The sequence below is a fragment of the Pteronotus mesoamericanus genome, unplaced genomic scaffold (genome assembly GCF_021234165.1).
Source record: "Pteronotus mesoamericanus isolate MK-2021 breed Mesoamerican mustached bat unplaced genomic scaffold, CSHL_Meso_final contig_32, whole genome shotgun sequence".
Taxonomy (NCBI): Eukaryota; Metazoa; Chordata; class Mammalia; order Chiroptera; family Mormoopidae; genus Pteronotus; species Pteronotus mesoamericanus.
In genome coordinates, this window is record NW_026555134.1 from 133,956 (window position 1) to 159,679 (window position 25,724).

At 47.9% G+C, this 25,724-nt stretch overlaps 2 protein-coding genes and 1 pseudogene across 2 annotated transcripts in view; 1 reads left to right on the forward strand and 2 right to left on the reverse strand.

Moving 5' to 3' along the window:
• Positions 1-587: 587 nt before the first annotated feature.
• Positions 588-3,672, reverse strand: FGF22 (fibroblast growth factor 22). Its single transcript, XM_054575965.1, is given in 5 exon segments — positions 588-678; positions 680-745; positions 819-942; positions 3,463-3,516; positions 3,519-3,672. Coding segments are annotated over 5 exon segments (489 nt in total).
• Positions 3,673-9,370: 5,698 nt separating this feature from the next.
• Positions 9,371-25,724, forward strand: part of POLRMT (RNA polymerase mitochondrial) — a 30,081-nt gene continuing 13,727 nt past the window's right edge. Inside the window, exons 1-3 of the mRNA XM_054575993.1 lie at positions 9,371-9,508; positions 10,020-10,118; positions 16,235-16,842. Of these exons, the coding sequence (XP_054431968.1) occupies positions 9,421-9,508; positions 10,020-10,118; positions 16,235-16,842 (795 nt within the window). The 5' untranslated portion in view covers positions 9,371-9,420. The remainder of the gene's footprint in view (positions 9,509-10,019; positions 10,119-16,234; positions 16,843-25,724) is intronic.
• Positions 13,193-16,212, reverse strand: LOC129072596 (riboflavin kinase-like; annotated as a pseudogene).

The window sequence follows — 25,724 nt, forward strand, 5'->3', positions numbered from 1 at the left end:
AATCCAGGATCATTCCCATCTCAGGCCTTGGAATCCCACCTGCAAAATCCCTTTGCCACATGAGGCAATATGTCCACGGGTCTTGGAATCAGGACCTATTGCCCCGTAGTATGTCCATGTTGCCTTCCTCTGGCCCCCAGACCCTCTCACTATTCCTGGCTCCCCAACTCTTTGTTGCCTCAACACTCCAATGGGTTCCCGCTGCTGAGCCTTTGACAGGCTGTGTTGCAGCCTGGAGTGCCCTTCCCAGACCTGGTGACCGCACAGGTGAATCCTTCAGTTTCTAGCCCAGAGGTGCATTGCTGGGGACTCTTCACCACCCAGCTCATGACGACACCTACAGCCCCCGCTCAGCTCAGCGTCTGCCCTCCTCTCAGACTCAGAGGAGGGCCAGGCCACTCCTTGTGGGTCCCTCGCAGGTTCCTCAGCCTGGCACACAGCAGGCACTCAATGATTATGAAATGAATGAGTGACCAGACATCATGGTTTGGCTACCGCCTGGGCCGCTTCCAGCCTCTGGTCCCTGGCTGCCTGCCCAGGTGTCTTCTGGAATCTCATCTGGCTGTTCCACACAGCTCCTCAGGGCCTCAGGGGACCATGACAGGAAGGAAGTGGGTGGATAGGCGGTGCCACCAGGTCTGGCCACCACATTGTGGGGCACCCCGCCTGTCCTGCGCTGTGGTGATGCCAGTGAAATGAAGCATAGGTGTTGTAGCTGTTCTCCTCAATGCACCCCTGGAACCTGCTGTGGGCAGTGTATACCCGCATGAGGTGGCCACCAGAGCCCTATCTCCTGCCAATGCCTGCCCACCACCCACCATCGCCACCATGCACTTACTGACCCGTAGAGGTGGATGTGGTGGCTAATGGACACGAAGAAGCCAGTGTGCACAGCTTTGAGGGCCATCATGCCCATGCAGATGGAGCAGATCTTAACAATGCCTGCTGGGAGGGCCTCAGTCAGGGCCATCTGCTCCCCATCTGCTCCCGTTCATTGATTCATTCATTCAGGTAGCATTCACCAAGCACCACCTGCGTGCTTGGCTCTGTCCTGGGTGTGGGGACACACTGGGGACCACATGGGCCCAGCCAGGAGCTGTCCCAAGGGTGTGGCCCTGACATAGAGGGTATAAGTGGGGAGAGGTCAGGCTGGGTACTCTGGAGGGTACCGAGGAAGCACAGCAAGTTGTGGAGCAGGGGAGGGCCCTGGTTAGGTCAAGGATGAGAAAATCCAGCTGGAGAAGGTAGGTAGGTACCTGTCAGGACGAGCTGCTGATTTCAGTAAAAAGCAATGAATATAACAGTGACTGTGGGCTGCGGGGCCTCCCTGGGTTCTCATTGCCTCTGCCATGTCCAGCCCTGATAGCTCAGCCAGCTGCAGCTTTGTGATTCTGGGGGGATGAAACTCTAGAAGGGAGGCACCGCCCAGGCAAAAGTCTGGGGTGGGACACAGGGTGTTTATAGCAAAGTGCATTCAGTTTGATAGCCGGTAACACTGCTTGAGTGCCAACTGTATGCCAAGCACTGTACCCCACTAAGTCCACACAGCAGCTACAGACATGAGGTGCTGACTGTGCCTACTTCCCAGAGGGGGACACTGAGGTCTGGGAAGTAGAGCCAGCTTCAGGCCCCATCCATCCATCTGTGGGTGACCCCGGGTGATTTCTGTCTGGCTTTGAGCCAGTGTTTCCTGTCCAGTGAAATAGGACTGGGGCAAACCACTACACATACCCTCTGCCCCACCCATGTACTGAGGTCTAATCTGTAGTCAAGGCTTTGCCCTCTGGTCTTCAGTCTGGAGTTGAATGCCTGAGGCAACAAGGACCTCACCCCATCCCCATAGTGCCTTGCACATGCTGTTTCTTCGGCCAGGCCCCTGGCTCCTCTTGTGCATGATCAGCTCCTTCTCGCACTAGAAGGTTCGACTCAAGCCCACCTCCCTGGAGAGTCCCCCCAGTCACATCTTGTACATAGCCCAGTTTTAATTTTCTTTGCACCCCATGTGGTCCCCTCTGAAATTATATTACTTATTTGCGTGTTTAACTGCTTTACCCTCTGCTCTGGAACCCATTAAGTGTGAGCTGTCCTTGGTGCCCAGTACAGCATACAAGAAATGCCCATTTATTTCTGTTATTTTAATTTTTTAACATTTTCTTTACTTTTTTTTTTTTTTTTTTTTTTTTTTTTTTTTTGAGGGGAAGGGAAGGAGAAAGAGAGGGAAATATCCATGTGTGAGAAATACATGGTTGCCTCTTGCATGCCCCCAACTGGAGTCCTGGCCTGCAACCCAGGCATGTGCCCTGACTGGGAATCGAACCAGTGACCTTTTGGTTTGCAGGCCGGTGCTCAATCCATTGAGTTGCACCAGACAGGGCAAGGTGCCCCATTTAACAACCACTGAATTAATGGAGGACACAAGACCTCCAAGACGAACCCACACAGAGCCATTCACCACCTGTCACCCTATCACTGCCCAGATGGGGAAACCGAGGCTCAGAGAAAAGCAGCAACTGTCAGGTCACCCAGCAGAGCCAGGCCTCACCCCCAGCCTGAGTCCACCCTGCCTGGCCATGGCCACAATCAGTCAACTGGCCCAGCCAGCCGCCTGTCATCGTCCTGGTCTGGTGAACATAATGAGGGCCTTGGGAGCCCCAGATGAAATCCGCTAGGAAGGGCGGGGGTGACTATCTGGCCTCATGGTGGTGACTTAGGCAGTGGCCAGCAATGAGCTCCATCGCCCCAGCTCCTCCTGCCCAGACCTCAGAGTTGTGAGGAGACTGAGGCAGGCCCGTGGGGTCACTGATCGTCCTGGCCTCCCAGGGATCCCCAATACCCTCCTCTTTGTCCTTGCATCTCCTCTTGCTTCATACATTCCACAAATACTTATTGAGTGTCTATTGTTTCCTGGATGGGGCAGCAGTGACTCCAACTCGATGAGCTTCTTGGGCATCAAGGAGCCCCAGCAATACCAAATGCCTGCAGTGTAACCCTGGGCATGTCATTTCCCCTCTCTGCCTCAGTTTCAGAGGAACAAATACAGGGGTCCCCACCCAGGCAGATCTTGAGTTTTGTGTTGCATTGTGGGAGTCGAGGTCAGAGCCTGGCTCCTCCCCACTGCTTTATGTAACTACCTGTAGTCTGAGTTTCTCCTCTGTAAATGGGCCCAGTGACCCCAAACTCGACTACTTTGCAAAGACACTTCTGTGCTACTGAGCCAGTCCTGGAGCTAGGAGCTTCCTCTGTGACCGTTTGGGTTTGGCCCATTTTACAGTTGAGGAGAATGAATCCCATAAGGTAAACGACTTGGTCATACAACCACAGGAGGCCCTGGGACCCTCCGTCGTGTGAGAGAGGACCCAGCTCGTCATTAAGATTACTGCTGCAGTTGTTATTGCCAGTCTGTTTGCCCGGAACCACCCTTCCCCGCTCCCCACCGTCACCAGGCAGCCCCCTGCGACTCACTGCCAGGGCTGTGGCTCCCGCGGGTGCCTTGCACGAGGCAGCTGGGGACCAACGCAAAAAGAAATGGGTGGAGTAGAGGCGTCGCCAACGCACGTCGCTCTCCAGGTGTGGATAGCTGCGTGCTGTCCGCGGACCGCTTGGGGTCCCCGCAGCGCCGGGAGCTCGTGCCTGCAGCAGCCACACCAGGCCCAGCCACAGGCAGCTGCACATGGACTCGTTGCCCACTCGCTGCATACCCAGCCTCTTGGAGCAAGTCAGTGGCTCAGCGCCCGAATGTGACCGCCCCGCACGGGCCAATAGGGAGCCTCGGGGGCGAAGAACAGCACAAAGCGAGCAGGGCAACTGGGTGGGGCCAGAACGCGGTGGGCGTGCGGCAAGGGTGACCCGCTGCGGCCTCTGACTGGGTTGTTCTTGCTCCGAGGGGGATGGCGGTTCGTGTCTATGAGTCACTGGGTTGGCCTGCAGGAGCTGCGGGGTGTAATTATGAGAGAGGCGGGCTGCAGACATGGAGGGAGGCTCAGGCGGAGAGAGAGAGGGTGAGAGGAGACAGATATAGATAGACAGAGAGATCAACGGACAAAGACAGAAAGACAGAGATACAAATAGAGACAGAAACTGAGGGACATAGACCAAAAGACTTGAGAGACAGACTGTGACAATGAGGCCGAGAAAGGCTTGAGAAACATGGAAAGAGGCAGCAATACAAATACTGTTGGGAGATAAAGACAGAGGCTAAGAGACTGAGCTACAAAGAGAAAGAGACTAAGATGGAGAAATGGAGGTTGTGAGGCGGAAAGATAGCTAAGAGAGAGAAAGATACAGAGAGGCAGATATGGTGAGTCAGAGGATAAGTTGGACAGGGAGAAGTGGAGCTGCTCAGGGGTCAGAGGTTGGGTTGAAATTTCTGGCCTGAGTGTTGTCTGTGCTGGCCAGGCCCCTGGATTGGGCATGCCCAGGTGGAGCTTGTCTGCCCTCCAAACTGGAACTTCCTGAGCACCAGGCCTCTGGGCAGGAAGCTTCACCGAGGGCTGGGCAGGGAGGCGGGTAGCACGTGGGTGCAGGAGTGGACAAACATTTGCGGGACAGTGTGCACACAGGCATTTGGGCAGGCGGGTGGATAAGGTGTTGTGGGTGAGTGGATGGGGAAAGCAGACGATGGGAGGATGGGCTCACGGGCATATCGGTGGCCAGCGGGTGGTGACCGAGGCCAGCACCTCATCCCCAGCTTCCAGAGCTGCCATCCTAAGCATTAGGAGTGGGGTGGCCCTGTTTATATCCACACCTGCTCATCGTTTACAGACACATCTGAGCCTCACTGGGAGCCACCCCGTGCCCTGGACCCTGAATGGAGAGTACAGTGAACCTCCAGACTCAGAGCCAAAAGGCACCACTGATAGGTGGAGAAACTGAGGTCTGGGGGCGGGCAGCAACTTCCCCACAGACCCACACAGGACACATCCCAGGGTTCTAATCCCTGACCCTCTGCTCCCATCAGCCCAGTCCTACAGCCATGGCCCCAGGTGGCACCTTTAAATAGCACCGGGGTGAGGAAAACATGACAAGCCTGCCCTACTGGAAACTGGAGGGATAACTGGTTCAGCTGAAAGCTGAGTTGCCTTCTTGGTGGCTCTGGGGATTTGTCATCCCTCTTCCTGGCCTCGGGAGGGCCATACAGAAGCTGTGGCAAATGCCCAAGCCCCAGGCCTGAGGTGGGGTAAAGTGTCCCTATGGCCTGGGTCCAGCCCAGCCGGTCTCACCGTACTGGAGGCCCTGAGGCCAGCACCCGAGGGACTTGTCTGCATGCATCACCTCCCTAAGTCTCAGTTCCCTCTCTGGAAAATGGGCCAGGAAATGGCTGGTGTGGCTCAGGGGACATGCCTGGGTTGTGGGCTCTGTGCTCTGTCCCTTGTTGGAGGCGCTTACAGAGGGTGACCAATCGTTGCTTCTCTCTCCCATCGATGCCTCTCTCTTTCTCCCTCTTTTCCACTCTCTCTACAATAAAATAAGAAAAAGAAAATGGGCCAGGAGAGGGAAGGCTGGAAGGATGGAATGAGATACTCTATGGCCTTGTTGGACAGAGACTTAGAATAACACTCCCCACTTGCCAGCCAGCCAGAAACTTGGTCCTCCCTTCCCAGAGTGTTTTCACCCCGTCCCCCAGGAGGGTAATTTTGGGGACCCTGTGTGACAGAAGGGACCCACACCTGGAAAGCTGGCCCTGCCGCAGGTGTTGTTGGAGTTTAATAAAAGCTTCATTGAAATATAATTCAAGAAAAAGAAAAAAGAAATATAATTCACACAACCACGCAGTGTTTTCAGTACATGCAGAGTTTTCAACCACCTCTCTCTAGTCTCAGAATATTCCATCACCCCAAAATGAAACCCTTTCCTCATTACCATCCACCCTCTACCCCTTCCCCCAGCCCCCGTCACCCACTAACCCACTTCCTCCCTGTGAGTCTGCCTCTCCTGGACATTTAACATAAATGGAATGATACACGACATGGCTTTGTATCTGGCTTCTCCCACTGAGCATCCTGTTTTCAAGGTCCGTCCGTCTTACAGCATGTGTCAGTGCTTCACGCCTTTTCAGAGCTGAGTAATATTCCAATGTATGGGTGCACCACGTTGTTTTATCCATTTATCCATTAATAGGCATTGGTTATTTTTACCTTTTGGCTGTTTTATATCATGTTGCTGTGGACATGTGTGTTCAGGTGATGGTGTAACCATATGTTTTTATTCTTTCATGTATATGCCTAGGAGTAGAATTCCTGGGTCATATGGTTATTCTATGATTAGCTTTTTGAAGAACTCCCAGACTGTTTTCCACAGCACCTGCATCATTTTATATTGCTGTCCACCGTGCATGAGGGTGTCAGTTACTCCATATCCTCACCAGTACATGTGACTGTCAATTTGATTACAGCCATCTTTGTGGGTAAAGCACAATGAATTCCCTGTACCTGGAGTCTCCAAATTTATATCTTCTTTTTTCTCTCCATCATCTGCAGAATGGGTTCATACACTGCAGCAAATGTACACAGGGGAATATTATGCAGTCATAAAAAGAATAACTTCCTGAAACACAACACTGATGACTCAGACATCATAATGAGTAAGCAGCCAGACACTAAAGAGACCTATTTCTGTGACATTCTAAAACAAGGAAACCGACATATGGTGTGAGGCGTCAGGGTGGGGGTTACCCTTCGAGGCAGTGATGGAGTTGGGTAGGAGGGGATTTTGGCAGCTGGGTGTTCTCTGGAACACCTGTGTGTTCAATTTATGAAAATGAATTGAGCTGTATTCTTGATGTGTCCCCTGCTTACATTACACCTCAAAAAGTGCACACATGTAATGTTTTTATGTACAGTAAGTGGATATTTGACAGTGAGCCACAGGGATGGTGCTGCTTCCCCTGTAAGCACGTCAGATGCATCTCCTAAAGGCATGGCCCTTCACCATAATCCAGCTGCAAAGGGTCGCCATAGTGTCCTTGAATACCTTTTTATCTGATCCCAAACTACAAAGTGCATTCGATTCTCCCAGAATCGGCTGAATAATGGCCCCCAAATATATGTCCACATTCTAATCCCTGGGGCTTGTGAATACCTTATTGGTATAAAGAGTTTGGGCAGATGGAGTTAAGATTTTCAAATGAGATTATCCTAATGGGCACTAAATACAATCACAAGTATCCTTATGAGAAAGACAGAGGGAGATTTAACAGACACGCAGGGAGAAGACAAGGGACAAGAGAGGCAGAGGCTAGAAGGGTGCGGCCACAAGCCCAGGGACCCCTGGAGCCTTCAGAAGCTGAAAAAGGCAGGAACAACCCTCCTTGGGAGCCTTTGGAGGGAGTGTGGCCCTGTCCACTCCTTGAGTTTGGATTTCTGACCTCTGGAACTGGGAGACAATACATTTCTGTTGTTTAAGGTACCAAGTTTGTTGTAATTTGTTACAGCAGCCCCAGGAATCAGATGCCATCTCTCTCCATCTAGAGATTCCCCACCTCTTCTGGGCCTTGTCAGCAAGGACACTTAGAAGCCTCATAGAGAGATCTGCCATCTGAGTTCATCTGAATGTCTCCTGGCTCGATTTGGACAAAATGTCTTGGGTGAGAACCTGACATACATGAACAGTTTCTAAAACATGGTATTGCCCAAACTCCAACCTCTTGACACTGTATTCTCCATTCAATTACATCTGCCTCCACCTGTCTTGTGTCTTACTAATGTTTTGCTTGTGTAAGTTTCATTTTTTTCCCCTACCTGTCTGGATTGTTTAAGTTTTACAAGGAAACTTGATATCACCATCAGGAGAGGAAAGCTAGTGCCATACATTGACTTTAAATAGAAATAAAAGAAGAACAGATGACAAATTCTCAGATCAAGAGGATCACAGCCAGGGAGCTGAGACTTCCATATATTCGCAGGACTGAAAGAATAGCTTTCTTGCCGCTAAGATCTAGGAATCTAGGTCTTGGGGAAATATTGGTTTAGGGCATCTGATGTTCCACAGAATAGAGGGAAAACTGAAGCATAAAAGAAGATAAAAGAATTCAGGAGTCTTGGCTTCCAGCCCAGATTCCTGGCTCTGCCAGATTTCTGGGGTGTGAGGGTGTGTCCCTAGGTCTTGGGGGACCAGGCCCAGCTGATTCAGCAACCCCAGGTTTAAGTTAAGTGTGAGGCCAATGCCCCTCAGCGCATTTTGGTGTGGGCTGGGACAGGTTCAGGCTGCTGTCCTCTGTTGAAAACGTTCCTAGCAGGTGACATGACTGTGCTTCACAGTTCACCTACCATGTGGGCAGTTGATCTGGAATGTGCTGTCAGGTCTTCAGGTCCAGAAGCCTGGCTCTTCCTAGAGCCCAGGTTTGACCTCCACTCTGGACTAGTGGGGAAATCGAAGTACGGGCATACGGGAACTGACGGCAACTTGAGCTGGGGCCCCTAGGCCCACTGTGGTGAGTCTCCTGAGCATCCCATCATTTCTATTTAAGCCAGCCTCACGTCACTTCTGCCTCAGCAGGGCCCCTGGCTACATTTTTCCTGTTTGTAAACTGAGCTGTAACGCCTGACCTGGTTTACCTGAGCTGTTCCCTCAGCCAAGCCATCCCTCAGGAGAGCTATTTTTACTGAAAGAAGTCTCTCCTGTGCCATCCCCCAAGTTGGGGACTGCTGTTGTTGAATTGGCAGCAGTGACTTTTTGGTTATTTTACAGTGGGCATTCCTTCCAGGTCTGATTCTAAAGCTCTGGCTCTGGACACCAGGGCCGGGAAGCTCCAGTCTCCAGGGATTATCTCATTGCATTTGTCATCTCAATTTGGTATGTAGTTCACTCTTTCTGCCCACTCTGCTCCTTGGGAGCTTGGGACTAGTGGTAAACCTAGGCCAGAGGAGCGGACGATGGTAATGTCCAGGGAAGTGTCTCAAGCACATCTGTCTGGGAGTCAGACAGATCTGGACTTTCATTCCAATTTCTCAAATTAATGTTCACGCTGTTACTTCGGGCAACTTCATTGGCTTCTCTGAACCCCAGCTTCCTCCACACTAAACTCGGGATAGTAATAGTTCTTGCCCCCAAAGATGTCGTTGGATTAACGAAGATTGTTAACAGAAATCTCTAATAAATGCCCTAATTATTATACAAGTATTCCTTAACTAAGAAGAAAAAAAAAATCCACGTTTAGGCCTTCCCGAAGATAGAGTTACCCGTGTTGCCCAACCAACGTTCTGGTCCCCCCTACCGCCCCAGGGAGGAGCCAATCAGAAAGCTGTGCCTGCGCGGGGGGGGGGGGAGGGGTGTCCCTGCTGCCCTCTGGGAGTTGTGGTTCCGAGAGCGTGTCTAGCCATGTAGTCCCTTCGCAGCCGCCGTAGGGCGTGGAACTACAATTCCCGGCAGGCGCTGGAGGCGCCGGCGTGGAGCGGCGGCTCTTTGGGTCCGCATGCGGGCGGCATGTCTGCCCTACGGTGGGGCCGTGGCGCGGCAGGGCTCGGATGGGCCTTGTGGCCAGCGGGCTGGCCTGGTCTCCTGGCCGAGGAAGGTAATGCGGGGGGGGAATCAGGGGCTATGCCGCGGCCGCAGCCACTCCCAACTCACAAGCCCGGCCGTGACCTTTCGGCCCTGGGATCTAGCTACCCCCGACCTTCGCCCTTTGAGGTTCTGGGGAACCCACTGACACGATCCTGCTTTCACTCGTACTTGGTGTACTCGCTGACAAGGGTCGCAGGGCACTTTGACCTTTGACTCTTGGTGCCTTCTGACCCCCGTTGCTGCTTAAGACTCTTGACGTTTGAACTCGCAGTATCTTTATTTAGTTCGAGGAACATTTTATGCTTGATCCCTCACCGCAGTTTTCGTAGCGTATGGGGTCCCCTTCAACTTTGATATTTTAGTTTCTTTCTAGTGTGAGCTCTGTGAACACTGACAGTTTCCACTGAAAATTTAGGGCTTCTTTGCCCCAGCATCCTGCATATCTGTCCACATGACCCATCCCCCACCCCGCCTCACACACAGGCCCCCGACCCCCTTCAACCTCCCCTTCTCTCCCGCAGGGACCCTGGTTGGCCTGTGGGGGTGCAGAAGGAGCTCGTCTGCCAGACCTTGTGAACAAGATCGCCGGAGGGACTGGGGTCACGCAGAGCTGCTGGAGGGTGAGCCCTAAAGCTTGAGACCTGAAGCCCCTTCCTCATGGTCCCCTCCTTGGGCTGCCCGCTAGGGGCCACCTCCCTGGTGCCTCGCAGTAACTCCACAAAAAGGGATGTCAATCAGTAAAACCCTGTAATTAATGGGATCCCACCTCTCTGGTGGTCCTGAAGGCCCACCTTGTGATGGTGAAGCAGTGACGGTTTATACTTCCTTCCTTGTCCAAACCCATCAGTTGCTTCCACTTTCCAGACAGTTGAGGCCCAAAATTGTGGCTGGAGAGACTGGCCCTGCGCCACACACAGCTGCACCTGCAGAGTCAGTGTTAGAAACTTGAACTAACCCTTTGTTGCCCCGGCTGGACTTTCTGGGGTTGGGTGCCTGATGGGATTGTTAACTTCAAAGTGAGAGGCAACAGCGACCAATAAGAATAGCTTTAGGGAAGTCATTTATTTAGGCAGAAACCCAGTGTTCCAATTAGGAGACAAAGGTAAAGGGTACTTACCGGAAAGGGAAGAGGAACAATTATATCCATGGAAGGAAGGCATTGCTATTGGTGCAGATAACATAACATAGTGACACTAATTCTACACAGTGTTTTTAATTTTCAGTCTGGTAGCCATCAGCCCAGTAGTCATAATATCTGCTTTCTTGTTATATTTGCAAACACTTCTTTGGCCCAGTCCAAAGGTTATCTGGCCCTGTTTTAATATTCCAAGGTTTGAGGCATGAGATGTGCAAGGCAGTTCCTCTGGGATGGTAGCTTCAGCTCCATTGTAAAGTGGCTCCATTTATTAATTTTTTTTGACATTTTCCCTTTTTGTTCAAGATCTCTCCTTGAAAGCATTGCTGATCAACCACTGAAAAGCAGCACTGATCAGTATTAAAAGCATTGTTGGTCTTCCATTGTCATGTGGCTCGTTTTGGATGTGTCATGACAGTGTTGGTTCCTCATCACCAGGAAAGCCCATTCCTGGCATGTCATGTCCCATGTAGAAGGGAAAATAGTTTTTTGGGAGCCTTAGGCCACATTTGATCAATAAGAATGCCAGGACAGAGGAAGGTTTGCCATATTTCTTTAAGAACAAACATCTGTAGGTTTTTGAGGTTTCTCATATGCCTCGACGTCTCAAAGCCCTTAGTGATCATTTCAAAATATTGAACAACCATCACCAAAGTGATACCTTTGTAACATTGAGCCGTACAAAACAATCATTGATAACAGTGAAAATTTCTATGACAAACAAAATGCTAAGTCCAGTTTGAAGAACAGATCTGAACTGGGGGCGAGACCTGGGGGCAGTCCACCGAAGATATTGGAAAACATGAGTCCAAGAGTCAACACCTTTAAATCTGGTCACATGTGGAATCTGTAAGAGGACCTGAAATTCTGGAGGAATGAAGTAAGAAGGAAAGATAAATGTTTCAATTCTGCTTACAAAGGTATAATCTACTAAATTGCTGGGGGTCATAGATAGCTTAGGAGGAAAAAATATTCTTATATCTGGAAAACAAGGATAAGAAAAAAGTAGTATTTCATATAAAAAGTCATAAAAATTATAATCATCCTTACCAGTTCATTTAGCCCATGTTATTGATCTTTTTGCTAGCAGTTTTCTTAATCCAGTTTTTCTTAGGATCCTGTATATCTTGCTGTGTTCAATGTTGTGATTTGAAAGTTAATTAGAAATCTGTATCTTAGAGTGTCAGTCATCTCCATGAATTTCTCTGAAGAAACATCTTTGTAGAAACTTCTTTGTAAAAGAGTAAAACAATAACTGTCTGTAAATGAAGAAAGACTTTTTATTTTTATTTTTTTAATTTTTTAATAAAGATTTTCTAATTTTAGAGAGGGGAAGGGAGGGGGGAAGGGAGGGAGAGAAACATCATTGTGCGAGAGATGCATCAATCGGTTGTCTTTCGCACAGCCCTCACTGGGGACCTGGCCCTCAACCCTGGCATGTGCCCTGACTGGGATTCAAACTGGTGACCTTTCAGGATGCAGGCGGCACTCAGTCCACCGAGCCACACTGGCCAGGGCCTGCAAAAATACTTAAATGACCATGGTTAAAGATCTGGTAAGAGTTTACATAAATACTTACACACATATAAATAATGCAACCGACTGAATAACACATTTCAATTTTAGTTAGCTTGGCCATATATACAATATCCTCTTCACAGCCCGCCATAAAATACTCATTTTAATGTTTTGAAAGACAAAAAAGTGATAGGCAGAGGGAGTCTAGACCAATTAGAATTGAGGCAGCTGTAACATAAATGAACACAGTACAATGATTTGACATCATAAAGGAAATTACTAATTAAAATAACATTTCACAGGTCTTTATGTTTGTAATAATAATGCACAAAATATCAAAAATACAAAGTATGAATTTTTCCCCCTTAGGTTTATAATAAACTGTCAAACCCTTGTTTAGTGCATTTATAACCTTAAGTTCTGGAATGTCTCCCTTCTTGAACAATTTCGTTCTCAACCAAGTTGTTCACGGAAAAGTGTCTCAATAGTCGAACAAAACTTCTGTTCTTGACCTGACAACACTTTTATGCTGCTACCTGCATGATCAGTCACTCATTTCTTAGGCGTGATTCGGTTTTTGAACAAATCGCTCCTCAAACAGCCTTCCGGAATGAATTAAGTTTGAGAACTGAGGTTCTGCTGTACTTTCTTATAAGCCTTTTCTGTTTAGCAGCACATGCTTTACAAGTACATACATACATGCTATATTTTACCATAAGAATTAGTTTTCATTTCAAATTAGTGACTTGCCTTTTCACGCATAGCTATATACATTTCATTTTCATTTTAAGATGCTTAAGATGTTTCTAATGGTGAAGTTTAGTCAACATATTCCATAAAAAGAATCTTGATTTTTAAAATGGGTCCTTTAAGTACTGTAGCATGATGGGCCTAATTGAACATTTGAAACATAATATAATTACATTGTACTGTTTAATAGCTGTTTAAAATGTTTGACTTTAAAAATATAAGATGATACTGCATGGTTATGAGAAGTAAAATACTAGAGAACAGTGAGTGAATAAGAAAGATGATCTTTCATCAGTGGCCATTCATTATTTTGCTTTTATGAACCTGTAAGGAATTGTCTTGAGCTGTGGCTGGTGTGGCTTAGTGGATTGAGCACTGGCCTGCCAACCAAAGGGTTGTCAGTTCGATTCTCAGTCAGGGCACATGCCTACGTTGCAGGCCAGGTCCCCAGCAGGGAATACAGGAGAGGCAACCATACATTGATGTTTCTCTCCCTCTTTCTCCTGCCCTTCCCCTCTGTCTAAAAATGAATAAATAATATCTTTTTTAAAAAAAGAAGAAAAAGAAATTGTCTTGAGTTTCAAATGTTCTAGTAAATCTAGTTGTTTCTTAGCTTCCTCAGTGTAACTTTGAATCTCTGAAATAAGTGACTTTTTAAAATTTCTTTTTAAGATTTTATTTCTTCCTAGACAGAGGGGAAGGAGGAGAAAGAGAGGGAGAGAAACATCAATGTGTGGTTGCTTCTTGCGCACCCCCTACTGGGGACCTTGCCTGCAACCCAGGCATGTGCCCTAACTAGGAATCAAACCAATGAACCTTTGGTTCGCAGGCTGGTGCTCAGTCCATTGAGTTCGGGCCACTGGCATACCAGCCAGGGCTGAAATAAGTGACTCTTGAGAATCAAAATTTTTTTCTGGGCTGAAGTAGCCAACGATGGCCACAGAACATTTCCCCATAAAAGTCCTCTTTGAAGGTATGCATGATATAAGTTCCAGTGGGCTTTTATGTATTCTTGTAGTATGGATTCCACCTTGTGCGTACCACCATGTTATAGACACCTCCACTTCCAGCACTGGTCCATCCGTAATAAATGCCAGTGGATACATTAGCTGGAAGATTTTCTGCTGTTTATTCAGGAAAGTTAGCTGTGGGGATGCCCAGCTGCTTGGAGCTGCAGTGAAAGCTCTGCACCGCTTGGCTGCGGTAGAAGTAAGGCAAGGTACTTCATGATGTCATCCTCTCTGGTCTCTGGCTGCGGCCCTGTCCTCTTGAGGTGATGCTTGGATCCCCAGGCCAGCTAGTGGACATGGCAGAAGCTTGGCTGGTGGGCTAGTAAGGAGCACAGTGGGCCAAGAGGGGCTAGTGATGTGCTGTAACAAGCCCTCTCAACCCAGGCATATGCCCTCACTGGGAATTGAACCGGCGACCTTTCAGTTCATAGGCCAGCAGTCATTCCACTGAGCCACTCTAGCTGGGGCTCTTAAAGGTACTTTTTTATTTTATTTTATTTACTTATAAAGTTTTATTTACTTTTAGAGAAAGGGGAAAGAAGGGAAGAAAAGAGGGAGAGAATTATCAACACAGGAGAGCTACATCGATTGGTTGCCTCTCGCACACCCCCAACTGGGGACCTGGCCCACAGCCCAGGCATGTGGCCTGACTGGGAGTCAAACTGGTGACCTTTTGGTTCACAGACCGGCACTCAATCCACTGAGCTACACCAGCCAGGACCCACTCTAATTATTTTAAAGCCAAGCTCACATATCCTCTCATTCAAGCAAAACAACGTTTTGGAATTCTGAAACACATGGTGTCACTGTCCAGCCTAAAATCCTCCCGTTGTTTCCTCCTGTGCAGACTAAACTCTAATGCCTGTTCCCACCTCTTCAGCCCCTTCAGGAGGATCTGTGGCAGCCTCAGGGCTCTCTCCCTGCTGTCTACAGAGCAGGTGCCTCGTCTTCCAGGTCAGCTCAGCTGTTTCTGTTCCCTCTTATATCTGCCTCATTTCTTCCTTGTCACATTCCAGCCTGCAGGTCTGTCCTGCGTGTTTGAAAGAACCTCCTGAATTTCAGCCACTCTAAGGGCTGAGTTCATGCTTGGCTTTTCATTTCCACGAATCCTTTGAGAGCCCCTGCTATGTGCTGGCCCTCTTTTCTGGGGGCTGATGTTCTAATAGGTACAAGCAGAAGACAAATGTAGTTAATCCACTGATTACATATTTGCAAAGTCATCTAGCAATTAGAATTTATTTGCAACCCCAGATCAATTCGCGAGGCACTTTCTTGGTTATGTGTAGACATGTGCAGAGCAGTGAACGTTGCAGTTTCCCTATCACATGTTTCCCACTGAGGTGGAACCAAGGATTTTTTCTTGGTTCTGGTAAATCCTGTAAACCAGTGGTCTTTTCAGAGTGTACGTGGTGCCACGCTTTTACATTTTTGTGCTGTTTGTTTGGTGGTGGTTTTGCTGTTGAAGTGGCATCAGGTGTAGAGCTGAAGTGTTGTCCACTGATCCTGAGCAGAAAGACAGTGCTGTGTCTTTTGGAGAAAATATGTGTTAGATCACTTTATTTAAGACTGAGCGGTAGTGGTGTTGACTGAGCTTGATGCTACTTAATCAGCAGTATATGTGAGGTGAGGGTTCTTAAACAGAAACACACATAAAACAAGATTATGTGCTGATTAGTTGGCAGAAATGTGACCGGATGCTTATAGGAGCCCTGTGTTTCCCCGGGGGAAGTGGTTCCGTGTACACTAGTTCAGTGTCTTAATAACGGTGGGAGCAGAACTGCAGAGAACAAAGCTGCTGGTTATGCTTAGGAAGGGCAGAGTAGGGCTGGGCTGGGAATCCTTGGTGAGAGCCTTCCAGTCAACGAGAGCCACATGTGCAAAGGCCCGGAGGCCATTATGTCTGGAGCAAAGTGAGTGGTGGAGGCAGTGGCAGGCCATGGGGGCACCTGGGTAGATTTTGATGACAGCCCTGGGGATGTGCCAAAAGAGTGGGGATGGAGGGAGAGCAGTGTAGGCATCCCTGGGGTTGTGGGCTGAGCACCTGGAAGACAGAGCTGTGGTGACAGAGACGCGGAAGGGATACCAGGAGCTTGTATGGGATGTTGAGTGTGAAGGGGACGGGATGGATGGGTGCTAAGTGGGTGAGTGGGACTCATGTGCCCAGAAGTTCAGGGACATTTGGGAATTGTCAGCAAATATGTAGAAGTGAGGCCTCAAGAGCAGGTGAGACTAGTTCCCTCCTACCTCCCTGCTGGCAGGGTGTCCGGAGAGATCGGGAGTTGAACCTGGTTCCCCCGACATCTTGCCTTTTGCTTTCCCACAGTGCTTGAGGCCAGGGTGCGGCAACTGCAGGCTGACCATGTGTCGGAGGTGACGGCAAAGCAGGTGGATGTGGCTCGACTCTCAGAGGGTGGTGGCTCCCAGACACCCAGGAAGGTGCAGGCAGGTGATGAAGGCACCACCCTGGAGCTTAGCGGCCGCTGGGCACAGAAGTTGGACAGGGAGAAGCTGGTGATGCAGGAGCGCAAGCAGCAGCTGGAGATGAAGCTGCAGAAGCGGGCTGAGCGGTGGGCTCGCAAGCAGCAGCTGCGTGTGGAGCCCCAACTGTTGAGTGGGCAGCTGACAGACCGCCTACAGCGTTGGGAGCGCAGCACCCCCAGAAGTCCCTGGGAGGCGCAGCTGGCCCGTCTACTGCAAGAGGCGCCAAGGAAGCTGAGCTGCAAGGAGGAACATGGCCCAGTGGACAGGGTCTCCAGGATGCGGCGCGAGGGCCAGCAGCAAAGGCTCCTGGCCTTCTTGGAGTGCTGTGTGCTCGTGGACCAGCTGCCCCTTGCCCACCATGTGCTGGTCACACAGCATGGCAGGTCCCGGCAGCGGCGGCTGCTCACGCTGCCTATGTACAACACCGTCCTGCTTGGCTGGGCTCGCAAGGTGAGTGGGGAAGGGTGCTAGGTGTGCCAGGGAGAAGGGTCACCAGCTGTCACAGGTGGCAGTGAGGCTGGGGGGTGAGACTTGCTTTTGGCAGCACTTAGATTCCAACCTTTGTCTTTTAGATCTGAAGTTCAAGTGCCTTGTTTTACTGTTTTAATAATTCTTATAGCCTTGATGGATATTAATCATATGTGGCTCTCAAAAGAAATTTTGAAAATGACTGAAAAAGCAGGAGGAAATCCTGCTTGTGTTTTAGCGCATTTCCTTCCAGTCTGCTGGGCCAGGACTTCTGAACCTGTGTGGTGCAAGGGACACCTCCGACGATTAGGGAATCTTGCAGGATAATGACTTCCATGCTTTGGGTTTAGTTTGCTCCTTTTCTTTTAGTTTCCTAAGGTGGAAGTTTAGGTTATTGTCTCAAGACCCTTCCTTTTCTTTTTTTTTTAAAGGATTTTAGTTATTTATTTTTAGAGAGAGTGGAAGGGAGAAAGAAAGAGAGGTCGAGAAACATCAGTGTGTGAGAGAAATACCGATGGGCTACCTCTCGGCATGCAACCCAGGCATATGCCCTGACTGGGAATTGAACCGGCAGCCATTTGGTTCACAGGCTGGTGCTCAGTCTACTGAGTCACAACAGCCAGGGCGAGACCCTTCTTTTTTCATACTGATGTTCATAGCTATGATCTTCCTTCTAGGTGCTGCATTAGCCAACTTTCGTGTCTTTTCCTTTTCTTCTCCCAAGTATTTTTCCACTCCACCTGTGAGTCCTCCTTTGACTCTGTCTGTTTAGGGAGCGTGTTCTTTACATGCAACCCTAATTTGAGGAAGCACAAGAAAAACTTACTGCTTAGGGGATAAGGAAGTCGGTTTTGTGTAGACTCACATACCCACCTGTGAGGACATATGTGATGGAGACTGCAGTGTGCCTGACACGCTAACAGCAAGGCCCGGGAACAGCCTTGTGACTATCGTCTGTGTCACCATGACATGATGTGGAGATGCCTGATGTGTCCCCAGGTGATAGTCAGCTTGTGTCTTACTTGCGTCCATCATCGTGGTAGGTGTACTCAATTCCTTGATTGAGTGAAGTGAAATGGTTGTCCTGTCTGAGGCCATGAGCCCTCTAGAATCCCAGAAAAGAGCCCTGTGACAGCAGGACACGTCTGATTAGCCTACATAGCTTCCTTGGCTTCCTAAGTAATGTTTCTAGGTGGCTGGCCTGTGTAGGATGGGGCTTGGCAGCCATGCCACCCCCTTCTCTGTGAGCCTCAGTTTTCTTACCTGTAAAATGGGGAACCTGCCAGCATCTTGGGAGGCATGAGGGACTGTACCTAGGACTTCTAGCTCCATGTGCATGTAGGGGAGGGGTGGAAAGGTACATGAGATTTAAAAATGTTTTAATGTTAAAATGTTTAAATGTTTCTAAAAAATGTTTTTGAAAAGTGGGATAGACATGCTTATTCTAGACCAGTTCTATCTAATAGAAATGTCTGCAGCATTGGAAATGTTCCTTTTTTTTTTTTTTTTTTTCCATTTTTTTATTCCCATCTTCTCCCTCTCTTCCCTTTGGCAACCATCACCTTGTTCTCTGTATCTATGGGTCTGTTTCTGTTTTGTTAATTGTTCTGTTCTTTAGATTCCACATATAAATGAGATCATACAGTATTTGTTTTTCTCTGATCGACTTATTTCACTTATAATATCCTCTACATCCATCCATGTTGTTGCAAATGGTACGATTTCATTCTTTTTTTATGACCAAGTAATATTCCATTGTAGATATATACAGTATCTTTATCTAGTCATCTGTTGATGGACAGTTAGGTTGCTTTCATATCTTAGCTATTGTAAGTAATGTCATTATGAACATGGAATGCATATGTGTTTTCTAGTAGTTTAGATTTCTTCAGATAAATATACAGAAATCAGATTGCTGGGTCATATGTTAGTTCTGTTTTTAATTTCTTCAGGAACCTCCATACTATTTTTCATAGTGGCTGCACCAATTTACAGTCCTACCAACAGTGCATGAGAGTTCTTTGTTCTCCACACCCTCATCAGTACTTGTTTGTTGATTTATTGATGATAGCCATTCTGGCAGGTGTAAGGTGAGATCTCATTGTGGTTTTAATTTGCACTTCCTTGATGGTTAGCAACAATTGAGCATCTTTTCATACCTATTGGCCATCTGAGTGTCCTATTTGGAGAAATGTCTATTCAGGTCCTCTGCCAAATTTTTAATTGGATTGTTTGTTTTTTGATGTTAAGTTATATGAGTTCCTTATATATTTTGGATATTAACCCCTCATTGGATGTATCATTGGTGAATATGTTCCCCTGTTCAGTAGGTTGTCCTTTGTTTTGTTGATGGCTTCCTTTGCTGCACAAAAACATTTTGGTTTGATGTAGTCCCATTTGTTTATTTTTTCTTTTGGTTCCCTTGCCCAAGGAGATATATCCAAAAAGATACCACTAAGAGCATTGTCAGAGTTTACTGCCTGTGTTTTCTTTTCCTTTCAAGATTTTATTTACTTTTAGAGAGAGGGGAAAGGAGGGAGAAAAACATCAATGTGTGGTTGCCTCTTGCATGCCCCCCACCAGGGACCTGGCCTGCAATCCAGGCATGTGCCCTGGCTGGGAATCGAACTGGCGATCCTTTGCTTCACAGTCCGGCGCTCAGTCCACTGAGCCACGCCAGCCAGGGCTGCCGATGTTTTATTTTAGGAGTTTGTGGTTTTGGGTCTTACATTTAAGTCTTTAATACATTTTTAGTTTATTCTTGTATATGGTGTAAGAAAATGGCCCGATTTCATTCTTTTGCATCTATTTGTCCATTTTTCTCAATGCCATTTATTGAATAGACCATCTTTACCCCATTGTATATTCTTATTTCTTTTTCATAGATTAATTGACCATGTAGGAGTGGGTTTACTTCTGGGTTCTCTATTCTGTTCCATTGAACTATATGTTTGTTTTTATGCCAGTACCATGATCATTGTAGCTTAATGTCAGTATACACAGCCCTTGGAAAAAGCCTCGAGACTGGAAATCTACCCTCCCCCCTCCCCCCCACACTCCAGGTAGGTGAAGACTCAAGAAAGAGGCTGCTGCTTCAGTCTGGTGATTGAGTTTATCAAGGGAACTTCGTATGAGGTGATCTTGGGCAGCAGCAATATGACATGAATATTCTCTGCACCACATGACAAGAACTAAGACATTATATAAGACAGGATAGATGCGTTACTGGGGTGCGAGCCCTCCAGATAAAGGAAAAGGCCTTCCATCCTTGTTCAGGGCAGAGCGAGAGCCTGTCCCAGGAACTAGCACATGCGGTGCACAGAGGAGGGGTTGGACAGTCTTGCGGGAGAGGTTAGGGGAAGCAGTCTCTGTTCCAGCAGGTCTAGCTGAATCTGGCAGTGGTCACATCGGGAACAGTGTCTCCTCCATAGTCTATCCCTCATGGTGGCCTCTTTTAATCTCATGCATCGCCTTCTTCTGCAAGGTGCCCTGAGTGGTCGGTGAGGGCTTCGTTAGCCGGAAGATAGCTTGCTTAGCTGCCAGTTGACTGCATTTGCAGTTGACCGCATTTGAGCCACAGCCCACAGCAACAATATAGACACATGTGAGAAAAAAGACAAGGTATTAGTAACAAGTTTTCTGCCATGCCTCCTGGGACCCAGCTCAGTGTGTTAACAACTCGCCAAGTCTTGGAGTCAGAACACTCAGGGTATTTGCTTAAGTTTTCATACCTGTTAACAAAAAAGAGATATTATATTCATCTGCCATAAAAAATTACAACACTCAGTTTGGATGTGCCCCCTGTAACCAGACACCACAGGAACAGCAGAAGTCCAAGTTTAGAAAGACAAATATTTAGTGGGGTCTTGGATTTGTAGGTCTTCTGTTTCTATAGAATGATACAACCTGATCCTTAGATGTTAATGCAGCCACGGCCTTGGGAGCCCGGTCAGGCTGTGTGAACTGTGTGTGCCGGCTGGGGAAGTGATACTTTCTGGCGTGAGGTGTGTAGGAGGACGAATATGCCAGGCACAGACCCCTGTACTCTCCCCCTTTTAATAGTGCATGTGCCGGCCTATGTATAGTGTGTTTCCACAGGCCCTGCCTACATCAGGATGACAGGGTCTCACTGGAGACTGAGCAGTTCACCCCCAGCCAGGGGCGTGAAGTAACCAACCCATCCTGGTGGGTTGTCCCATTGCAGATTCCAGTAAATGGCCCCTATATCAGGGACAATAGGGCTGGTCTGTGGCAAGTGTCAGAACTATTGTCTAGTCCTTTGTTTTCCACACCTTTACCATTTTGGGTGCCTCAGTCAGAGTTCTGAGCCGGCATATGGAGCAGCAGGCCCCATGGCTGGTCATTAAATGTATCAGCGCCTGGAAAGCACCTTTATCCACCCAGCCAAGGTAGGTTTTCCAGCTAGTAATTTTATCTTCTCCTTAAGGACTCCATTCTTCCATTCCATCAGCCCAGCTGCGTGTGGGTTTTATAGGACATGGACTGTCTATTCAGTATCATGTTTTGGGGTGTTTTTTTGCCCATTCTTATACTAATGTACCTTAAAATCCCCCCCCCCCCCAGTCAGTACTCTGTGAGAGTATCCAGACTTAGCACTCAGCTTTTCTAGTCCCTTTATGGTAGTGGCCTGAGAGAAACCGGAGGTGGTGTTGACACACAGCAGAGCACATTAGGAGCTCTGCCTCAAGGGGAGGGCTCCTGTGTAGACCGTGTGCAGCCTCTTACCGGTTGGGAGCTTTGGCAAAGGGCCCTGAATTTCCGTGGCAGTTGTCTAGGGCGTTGTCTGGAGCATACAGGGCAAGACATAACTGCATTGCCAGGTCGCTGTATTTTAAAGGTAGCCCTGCCTCCTTGGTTGTATGTCATCCTACCCTGGCACCGCAGAGCCCCCTTTTCTGATGACCCCAAACTGTAGTGCCCACTGATGGGTCAGTTGCTGTAGTGCATATTTATTTTTTAAAGATTTTATTTATTTTTAAAGAGAGGGGAAGGGAAGGAGAAAGAAAGGGAGAGAAACATCGATGTGTGAGAGAAACATCAATCAGTTGCCTCTCACTCCTCACTGGGGACCTGGCCCGCAACCCAGGCGTGTGCCCTGCCTGGGAATCAAACCTGTGATATTTTGATCTGTGGGATGGACTCCAGTGCACTGAGCCACACCAATTAGGGCTGAAGTGCATATTTTTGCCAAGGCATCTGCTCTCTGGTTACCTGGAGCTGTAGACACCTGTGGGCAGGGACATGGAGGACGATTAGATCTGCCTTAGGCTACTGCAAGTGAGCCCAGACACCTTCCCACATCCTGGCCCTGTAAAGGTTTGTTTACAGTCATCTACCCCTCCATCTCCCACTGTTGAAGCCATAGAGTCAGAACAGCCCAACTCTCAGTACACAGGGTCAGTGGCCAAGGTTCATAGGTGATTACCAACCAGATTGCTCTTAACTCTCCCAGTGGCTATGGTGATTAGTTTCTGTTTCCATCCAGATACAATCAGTAGATGGTTGAATAGTGATGGCCAGGCAGACAGATTGCTCCAGCTTGAGCCATTGGTGTACCAAGTTCCAGTTGGAATTTCCCCTGTTCCTTCTTTGTAGGTTGCAGGGGCCAACATGGATTGGAGTGGGGGCACTTGGAGGGCAGCACAGCCCTCCTGTAGTGGGCACACCACTCTTGTCAGCGTAGCAGTCTGGGCTGTGCCAGGGCCAGTCAGTGGAGCTTGTCTCTCCACCCCTTGATGGGGAGGGAAGTTCCTCCTGTAACTGGCTGTCCTATCTGGTTGCATGTGATCTCTGCCCCTTCTCCAGCTGGAACCAAAAGACAAGGGGCACTCTCTCCCTTTGCTCTTTCTGCTGTAAAGTCCCACCCCAGCCTTTTGGGCTTACTGAGGCAGTCCTGCCAAGGAGAGTCCAGGAGCTTTAATATGTTTGACCACATTTTTGCTTTCTCAGAGGAGGCCTGTTGTTTGGCTCCCTGGTCCCATGTACCGGTATTCTCCTTTTTAACTAAGAGAAGGATTTGTGCTAAATGGGATATAAGTGTTCCCCGGTACCCTTAATTCCCATAAGAGCCTGTACCTCTTTTTGTATTTTTTGGTGTGGAGTAGGCTTTTGCCTTTTCTGTGATGGCCTTGGGGACAATACAGATCTTCCCTAACCACATCACTGCCAGAAACTTTACTGCTGTGCCTGGATCTTTAATTCTCCGCAGATTCACTGCTCGTCCTTTCTGTTGTGGGTGATGCAGTAAAGTCTGCAAGGCTCTCTGTAGAAGAGGCAAATCTTCACAGGTTAATGTTATATCATCAAGGTATTGCATCCATTTCACAGGGGTCAGGAAGTAAAACAGTGACCTGTCCTGAGCCACCATTCCATGATAAGGTGGGGCTAGGTAAATAGCCTTGAAGGAGCACTTGAACGAATACGCCAGGTGGGAAACATTTTCTAACAATCTCTTTGTCACACTGTGAGGGCATCAGCCTTGACTCAGAGGATTATGAGTGCCAGTTGAATAAAGTGTAGCTTAAATGCACTGTGGTGCATGAAGGAAGGCAAACTCAGGAAAACAGGGCTTGCCAGGGCACCTGAAAGAATCAACGGGCCATCCTGCGTTTTCTCATAGTCCTGATTAGTTGTTCAATTTATAGCCATTGTTTATCCATCGTAGTTTCTCAGATTTAGGAGCAGACTACTGCCGTGTTACAAAGACACCAGGATGGCAACAGTCTGGCAGGGAGGGGCCGTTTTATGCTGAAACATAATGGACTTCATCCACATATGCCACAGTCTGATTTCCAGGAATTTCACATGATTTCTGGAACACTTAAAACTTACACTTATACAAATACAACACAAAGAAGGTTTAATGTTATTTTTTATTTGAGAATGCTCCTCAAATAAGCCTAATTGTTAGTAAATCTTAGCTCTTACTATTAGGATCTAGATATCTTAAGTAATTGAGGACCTGATTAAGACAACAAAAAACACAAAGTTATTTTGGAAAATCCTAGAATTTTTGCATTTCGGCAGAAAACTTTTCAGTAATCTTACTGGAATCACACCAGTAGTACAGTAGACTTTTAGCAGAGGATGAGCAGTGACTCTGCCGAGAATTAAAGGCCCAGGCACGGCAGTAAAGTGTCTGCCATGTCCCCGAGTCCCATAGCTGCATGAGCCAGGCAAGGACAGTCTCTGGTCTTCTGCTGAAATTTGGCCCAACCCCGGCCTTGTCACAGGTGCTTGGACCCTACTTAGGCTGTGGGAGCCTGTGCTCTCCCAGTCTGACAAAATGAAAAGCCAGGGTTGCCAGCTATTGCCGTGTTCTGCACCTCGTATCAGCCAGTCTCGATGCTAACAGAGGTGTGGACAGTCTGGCATCCTTTCCTAGTTTCAGTTCTTCCTCTGATCTTCTACCCCAGGCTTCTACCTCCATTTAGGTGTCAGTGGCCAGCTGCTCCACTCTTAAGAGGGACCAGCCTACGGCTGTGGCCCTGGCGTCCCTTCCTTGCTGGCGTGTAATGCATTTTTGGAACATCCCCATGCCCACATAGCATCTAGCATACAAACCTCCCCTTGGTATGGCCAGCCTGGGATTTCCTGCTGGGATGCCTCTTTCCCAGACCCCATTTCTTCAGTCTTCTGGCTAGTTCACCAATTGTCAATACCCACAGAGCCAGGGAAAAGCCCCGAGACTGGAAATGTACCTCCATACGTGGAGGATGGATTAAGACCCAAGAAACAGGGTGCCCCTTCAGTCTATTAAGAGAACTTACATTTTAGGTGCATCCTGGGTGGTGACAAGATGATGTGGATTTCCTCTGCACCATGTGGCAGGTGCCAAGTGTTATATAGGACAGGGTGGGTTGGATGGACCCAGGGTGCGACCTCCCCTAGATAAGGGGGAAATGCTTCACATCCTTCCTTGCCTGAGGCAAGGTGAAGGCCTGTCCCAGCAACCAGCACAGCTGGGCAACAAATGCATGAGGCCAGCCCAGCATCTTTGGGGCATTCCGAACACTCAGACAATAGCTAGCATGCAGACCACTCCTCAGCACGGGGATCAGACAGCCTCTGGGGGCGTTATGGGAAGCAGTCTACTCAGCTTGGGTCTAGTGGGATCTAGCTCAAGGGTCAGTCAGCAGTCACTCATGGAACACTCTCTTGACAATTCATAATATAGTTTGATATCAGGGATTATGATACCTCTTTGTCCTTTTTCAGAATTTCTTTGGCTATTTGGGAGTGTTTTGTGATTTCACATAGACTTTAGGATTAGTTCTAATTCTTCAAAGAATGGCATTGTATTTTGAGAGGGATTGCACTGAATCTGTATATTGCTTTAGTAAAGACATTTTTTAACACTATTAATCCTTCCAGACCATGAGCAAGATATATTCTTCCATTTATTTGTATCTTCAGTGTCTTACAGATTTTTGAGTATAGATCTTTTACAAACTCTTTGGTTAAATTTATTCCTAAGTAATGATACAGTTGTAATGGGTTTGTTTTATTAATTTCTTCTTCTGATCATTTGTTATTGGTATATAAAAAGCAATGGATTTCTGTATATTGATTCTGTATCCTGCAACTTTACTGAATTCATTTATCAGTTCTAATTGTTCTTTTTGGTAGACTCTTTAGGGTTCTCTCTACACAATATCATATCATCTGCAAATAATGAGTTTTACCTTCATTCCCAACTTCTTTCTCTTGCCTGATTGCTGTGGCTAGGACTTATAATACTATGTTGAATAAGTGTGGTAAGAGTGGGCATCCTTGTCTTATTCTTGATCTTAGAGGAAAAACTTTCAGTTTTTCACCACCGAGTAAGATATTAGCTGGGAGTT